Raw genomic sequence first — 6,838 nt, 5'->3', positions numbered from 1 at the left:
AGAATCTGCACTTTCCTGTTCTATTGCTTGCCCTGAGACAAGTGATTATGAATTCTTTATCCTAACCTCTCCTAATTTTTATTCCTTCAGCTACAATGAAAAGTTTCAATAGTAACAAAATTAAGTGTTCTTCATGGATTAAGGGAAGTGAGTGATGTACTGTAAACCATTCACCCAAAGACCTGGCTTCTGGACCTACAATCTTTGAAAAAAGTAGTGAGAACACTCAGAAGGCTTCCATGACGCCTCTGATTGTAGAAAATTACTTAATTTCTTCTAATTTCCTTTTGCTTCCTGCGGAAGTAGGGCATTATGTAATTAAAAACAGCTAAGTGATTTTTAGGTCACTTCCAGCTCTGAAAAGCACAGAATTCAAAGCTGCTAAAAATAAATACTTTAAAACTGACTGATATATGCACACACACACACACACACACACACACGGTTTGGCTGTGAAAAGGGGAGGGACTATACAGTATTTTACAGAACTTTACAGTGCATCAGTATCAAAACGTTTTAGGTTCTTGTTCCTGAAAAAAAAAGTTTCAGGGTGGCATCAGCCCTGCAGGGAGAGTTCTGAGAAACCAGGTTTCAGCTACCCGCGTTTAGCTTCCAGGCGCTTCAATCTGCATAGAGGCAGTGTTCCCAGCTCAGCTGGGGATCCAGCGGAATTTGTAACCCCCGTTGGCGGTCCGGATGGTGAAGGCATTGCCCTGAGGGAAAGCAAGGGTGCGGATGGTGCTGTGGCTGCGGATGGGGGTGCTAAAGGAGTCGCCCTCCTCGAGCTCACTGTGGCTCAGGTTCAGCGTGCTCCGGCTGCAGTCTGTGCGCAGCCCCGGGAAGGCGCCGTGTAGGTTCCCGGGCCTGCGGTCCAGGCTCGGGGGCTCGGGCTGCAGCCGGAGCCTCTTGGGATCGCGGCTCTGCAGAGCTTCATCGCAGCGCTCGGAAATCTCCCTCAGAACGGCGTCCACTTCCGCGCAATCCTGCCCCGCAGCGCTGAACAACTCCTCCAGGCTCCTTTTGGCCGTCGCCTTGAGCAGGAAGGGCTCGGCTGCCGCCCCGGGATCCCGGGAACGGGTGATCATCAGCTTCTACAAGAGATGAGGAGGAGCGCCGCCCTGGGGCCTGCCAGACTCGCCTCTGACTGGCGCCCGAAGGAGGCCTGGGCTAACTTCCAACAGCGCGACTCCGCAGACCCCTGCAAGTGACTCAGCAAGCTGCCAGCGGTCCTCTCCTTCCCTCGACCCTCGCTGGGTCCCAACACTGGGAGCAGGGTTGGGGTGAAGGGTGCACAGGAATATTTCCGACTTCTGCAGTGCTCTACACGCCCGCGCCCCACTTACATCCAGCACCGAGGCCAGGTGCCGGGTCCGACTGGCGAGTTCCTTCAGTTGCACATTGCGCTCCTTCAGGGAGGCGATTTCCTCCTGTTTCTGGGTCAGCGTCGCGTGCAGCTGCAGGAGGGGACCCAAACATTGAGCTGTAGGCTCCCGTGCTCTCTCTCCTCTGTACACTCGGCAGGAACTGAACCCAGATCCTCACGTCTAATCAGAAACTTGGGAGCCCAAGAACGTTTACACTAGTGAGAATAATAATCAGTTTTTATTACAAAGCACTCAGAATGTTTCTCAGTGAATCCTCAGTATAGTGATGAGGAGTGCTGACTTGGGCAACAGGCAGATAGATACAGATTCTGCCTCCGAAGTTCAATCTTCTTGTACCTCAGTTTCCTTATCTGCAAAGTGAGGCTGGTAAGAGTATATAGCTCAACGTCTGTGGGTATTAAATGAGGAAAAGTAAATGGGTAAGCGCAATACTAGGCATATAGCCTTCAATAAATATTGGTGGCCCTAATAAAAATCTGGTGGGTAGGATTATTCCCACTTAGGGACGTTGTAAACTGAGCCAGTAGAGGAACAGCAGCTGCTTGGACTGATCCACTGGTTCTAACGTGCCAAAAAGGCACATCTCTGCGCCTGCAGCCTCCACTTTGTCCCCGAGCACCATGCCCTGCCCCTGCCCCAGCCCAGTGTCCCTACTTGATTATTCTCGATGAGCGCGTCCCCCAGTGCCCTCTGATTCTGGTCGGCCACCTCCTTCCAGTACTGCTCTGGCAGGGGCACTTCGGGCGGGCTCAGCGGCGGGGAGAGACAGGGACCAAACGGCAGGATGTCGCTAGGAGAGAACGGGAAATCTCCGCCCGCCAGGGAAGGCGACATCAAAGAGGATGAGTCTGATGAAGAGGAAGAGAGGGAGCTGGGTTTGCAGCCTCAGACTCGCGCCTGGCTAACTACAGGGACAACATGTCACGACGGGTGTAGGGTTTATATAGAGATTTTTCTTTATTGATAAATCAACCCTCACTCTGCAATCCCCAGGATTCCCAGGCCCTTCCTGATATCCTGTACACTCTCAGCAGGCGCTCAATAAATGCCTGTTGAGACGCTCTACACTGAACCTCCACAGTGGCCGGGGCAAACTTGTCTGAAGTCACACAAATCCACTACTCCGCACACTCCTGTCACCCAGGCTCTTCCTAGCCACGTCACAGCTTAAGGCTGGGCTCTCTTCCAGAAGTTGCACTGGCAAGCGGAGAAAAGGCTATCTATAGCGATCCAGCGATTCATCCTCTCCGTAAGGAAAAGGGAGGGGATCCCCTAAATATGGAAGAGCCTGACACTTTGATGAGTTGCTGGCGAGTTGTTAATGAGTACACAGTTTACCACCTTCAGGGCCACGAAATTTGAACTTGTAGGATTTGAGGGGTGGAGGACGCCCCCGCTTTAATTTTACTGCAGAAACTGCACTTGCCTGCAATGAGATTATCCACGGTGTCTCTGAAATCCTGCAGATCGAAGTCCGCTGCCGTTTGCAGGGAATGGCTCTGAAATAAACCAGAGGGGAAAACTAGTTAATGTTAAGCCTGGCGGGTCTCGAACACCTCCTAGACGGTTAGCTAACCTCCGGGACTCGGTGGCAGGTCTACGCGCAAACGCGTTCACAGTGGAAACTTATACCTGAAAATCAAAGCCCCGCCCCAGGCGCGGAATCCAGGAGGCTTGCACCTCCATGGTGGAGACCCTACTACGAGGGTCCTGCCGGGCGCTGAAAATGCGTTCAGCTCGCCGCCGCCACCTCGCGCCTGGCCTCCGGCAGCCGGCACCTTTCCGCGCCGCCCCATTGGCCCGCCACCAGCCAACCCTACGCGTTGCTAGTGAGGCCGCAGACCTCCAGCTCAGACTTACCTCTCACAGGCCAAGGGGCCACAGCTCTAAAAGCTGGGAGCACGGTGTGCAAACACTCCGTCCTTGCTCCCAAGATCTGCCGGCGTACAGGGGCATCCAAAACAGTAACTCCAGGCCACATAACCCAAGGCTCAATCACAACTAAACCACCCGTCCCCACCAAGAAAGGGAAAAGGTCGGCTAAGATATGATGGGCCAAGAATGCTATGTGGAAAGTACTTCTGTTCAGCATGCAGCCGGCGTGGTCCCTATTGCTCTTTTGCTTCTCGAAAAGTTGGAGTTGACTTTTCCCGTCCAGCGTGATACACCTCTAACATTGTGGACTGGACGCTCTCCTGGGTTCCTGCAATGTGCCTAGGTGAGTGAAACGGAAGGGTACGGTAAAATGCTGGCTGCCAGGAAATTTCTTATTCCCTTAATTCGCGGACAAAAGAGCTGACAAAACTCTTTTACGTTGATTTTCTCTGTTAATTCTCACAGCAGTTCAGAAAGCTGGCAGAGATCAAGAAGTGATTCCTCCCCTGATGGAGAAGCTGAACTCAGAGAATTGCCCAAGCACCCAACTTTGAAATAGTGAAACTGGAGCTTCTGCTCCAGAATGCTGGTGCCTATTTCAAATCCTCTTTCCTCTACCCCTCGTTGCCTCTAGCTTTTATTTCTTTTTTAGGAAAGCCTGGCTTCCAATGAAGAGCTCGGGGAAGGCGAAAGAGGTCCCTCAAGGGGCATGATCTGAGGGGCCCACCAGAGATATCTGTTCTAATGATCTTTGTTCTATCATCATTTTTTTTATTCCTCTGGGTTAATCTTACTCGTCTCCCAAACCCTCATCTTAACTATTCAGATACTTCTGAGAAGAGGAGCTTAATCTGAAGTGAAAGTGTGAAAGTGAAAGTCACTCAGTTGTGTCAGGCTCACAGTCCATGGAATTCTCTACGCCAGAGCTTAATCTAACTCTAACTTCAAAGAATGTACAAGTTATCAGTTTCCTTCAGGGAGCACCAATTGAGATCTGACGTTGTAAAGGGAAGTCAGCTTAGAAAGGGAGGACTGAGGGCCCCAGACAGATCCTGAAGCACAGATTGTTCCCTGGTTGAAAGAGTCAGAAATTAGGCATTTTCCAAGGGCTAAAAGGTCTCCCTCTTAGCAGAGAAAAGCCCTTACCACAGGAAGACTGGAGGCCATCTGAGGAAATGGTGCCCAGGAAATGCTTTCGTCTGTGCTATCCCAGGTCTTGGCCCATTCTGGACCCCAAACACTTCTAGAGCACTTCCTCTCTGTGTCCACTTTCCCCAACAGGAAGGAGAAATATAACCAGAGTGTGCAGTGGCCAGAGGGTTCCCCTGGAGATGTATCTTTGGGGATGTATCTCCTTCTGCACCAGCTCTGCCTTCCCCAGGACAACTGAATCTCTTGGGCCATCTGGCAAGAGCTCTGCCCTTAAAACTCTCTGAAACTCGAAAGAGACACGGGTTAACTTCGGTTCGGTTCGTGGGCTCTGGTTTGTGGGCTTAATCCTTGGTGCAGGCTGTGCCAAATCCCTTCAGTCGTGCCTGACTCTCTGTGACACTATGGACTGTAGCTTGCCAGACTCCTCTGTCTATGGAATTCTCCAGGCAAGAATACTGGAGTGGGCTGCCATTTCCTCCTCCAGAGGATCTTCCTGACCCAGAGGTTGAACCTGAGTCTCTTATGTCTCCTGCATTGGCAGGTGGATTCTTTGCCACTAGTGCCACACACAGTCCTAGGTAATTCAATGATATTTCTGTGGTTACTCTGTTACTATCTTCCCAATTAGATAAAAACCTGGCACCTTTCCAACACAAACAGCAGGGGGGGAGAAAAACTAAAACAGAACATGATGTCAAATTTAAGTTCTGTATTTATAAGCCAAAATTCAGCAAGAGCCTGCTTTTTCTCTTGCAAAATAAACATGTTGCAGTAAAGGAGTGATGTAACCCTCTGGGTCAGTTGAATGATGCTCCTGTATTGTCTTTTTTTTTTTTTTTTAAATCTGAGCATCCAGACTCTAAGAGAATAAGAGAATAAATAGCCTCTGCAGGGCAACACCCACTCTTCCTGCCTTTCCAGTCTCTGCTCTCAGGGGCCACCTACCCCAAGTCTCCCTGGGCTCTGGCCCAATTCTAAGAGGCACTTAGACCCTGGGACACTTTGTTCCACCATCCCAGTCACAGTTCTAGGAGGTGGTCATATCCTCTGGGGAGTCCCTAGCACCTGCTGCCAGAAACCTCGAACAGGCACCCTTCTTGTAGGTGCCATCTAGCCAGGACCTCCTGTTCTTCTGGGCACTTCATATCCCATCAATGAGCCAGGCTTCTGGTCTCAGCCCTGGTGAGTGGGAGGAGTGAGATGTAAGTGAGAGGATAGGTTTTCTTGGGGGAAATGCCTCTTTCCCCCACGGGAGTGACAGTAGCCTTTGCAGAGGGTGAAAAGGACTTTTATAAAGTGCCCAACTGCTGAAGGGCCATCTCTGTACAGAACAACGTTTTCAGTCAGATTTCTTCAAATCCTTTGTCACTCTTCCGGCTTCCTCCAAATGTAAATTCTCTTCGTTTTTTCCAGTCTTGATGGAGAAGTTATTCTCCAATCTCCACACTCCTTAGACATCCAGGGAATGAAAGTAGTTAATGAATGACCCGGAAAGGCATGTTGGAAGGACAGAGAGGACGCGCTGATATGGTGCCCAGAGCGCAACTGTACTCCCACTCACCCACCTGATCCCTCGGTGCGCAACCTCCGAGTTGCTCTATCGCAGCTCCGAGGAACTGATGGGGAGGAGAACGGGAGACCCGTCTGGTCAAAACAGCTCTGAGAATGGAGCCACCGTTAACATGCTAGGAGGGAGGAGGAAGTTCCTATTTTCGCGGCTCGGATTCCTGCAGGACATCTCTCCCTGCTAGACAGGTGTTCCTGTGCTCCCCTCCCCTAACGGTTCTTTAAGGAAACTCGGGAAATAGAACTTTGGGCTGAGAGGCAGGGGGATTCCACCAGGGGAAGTACCTGTGAGGCGGCTGAGTCACCACCAGGCGGCGGGTCGGACCCAAGAAACGAGGAGCAGTCAGCGAGGTCCTGCAGGTCTATGGTGGTGAGCGCTGCGCGGCGAGAACCCGAGACACGCGCCGGGCGGACCCTGAGCCTCCCCGCAAGGTCTCGCCGCGGGCATCGCCGCCAGACATTCCGAAACCCCGGGGAAGAAGGTTCTTTTGAGCCTCGCGAGCCCCACCCACCTGACTTGGGGAACTCGAGGGGTCGAGCGGGGACCACCGTGCTCACCTGGCAGTGCAGGGGTCTCGGCGTCTGGGGGATCCTCGTACACCGACACCCGGCTGCAGCCGCTGCTACCGGAAAAGAACTTCCGCGGGGGAGCGAACTAGCCGGGCACAGAAACGGTGAGCGCGGGTCAGCCCTCGGGGCCGGGAGCGTGCGGACCCCGCCCGGCCCCGGCCCGTTGGCCCCACCTTCCTCTCCGGCTTCCTGGGCTTGCTGATGGGCCGGCCTCGCGGATCCAGCATCCTGTTGGGGCAAATGCTGTCGAAGGCCCGGCGACCCGCCGCGGTCCCGCCGCACTCCTGCAT

At 52.5% G+C, this 6,838-nt stretch overlaps 1 protein-coding gene across 1 annotated transcript; it reads right to left on the bottom strand.

The window, feature by feature from the left end:
- Positions 1–650: 650 nt before the first annotated feature.
- MCIDAS (multiciliate differentiation and DNA synthesis associated cell cycle protein) lies at positions 651–6,838 on the bottom strand. Its single transcript, XM_068990374.1, has 7 exons — positions 6,722–6,838; positions 6,537–6,633; positions 6,264–6,355; positions 2,812–2,884; positions 2,040–2,233; positions 1,344–1,454; positions 651–1,091 (listed from the first exon to the last, which is right to left on the bottom strand). Exons 1-7 carry the CDS (start codon positions 6,836–6,838, stop codon positions 651–653), a joined length of 1,125 nt encoding a protein of 374 aa, XP_068846475.1.

The sequence above is a fragment of the Capricornis sumatraensis genome, chromosome 18 (genome assembly GCF_032405125.1).
Source record: "Capricornis sumatraensis isolate serow.1 chromosome 18, serow.2, whole genome shotgun sequence".
NCBI classification, from domain to species: domain Eukaryota; kingdom Metazoa; phylum Chordata; class Mammalia; order Artiodactyla; family Bovidae; genus Capricornis; species Capricornis sumatraensis.
This window is presented reverse-complemented; position numbering and strand designations above follow the sequence as displayed.

Bases quoted from the DNA above. Each gene is read 5' to 3' on its own strand.
- MCIDAS (XM_068990374.1), bottom strand. From the start codon at position 6,838: ATGCAGGAGTGCGGCGGGACCGCGGCGGGTCGCCGGGCCTTCGACAGC. The intron at 6,634-6,721 runs GTGGGGCCAACG...GTGCCCGGCTAG, and splicing joins CCAGGAAGCCGGAGAGGAAG to TTCGCTCCCCCGCGGAAGTT. The intron at 6,356-6,536 runs GTGAGCACGGTG...CTCGCCGCGCAG, and splicing joins CGAGACCCCTGCACTGCCAG to CGCTCACCACCATAGACCTG.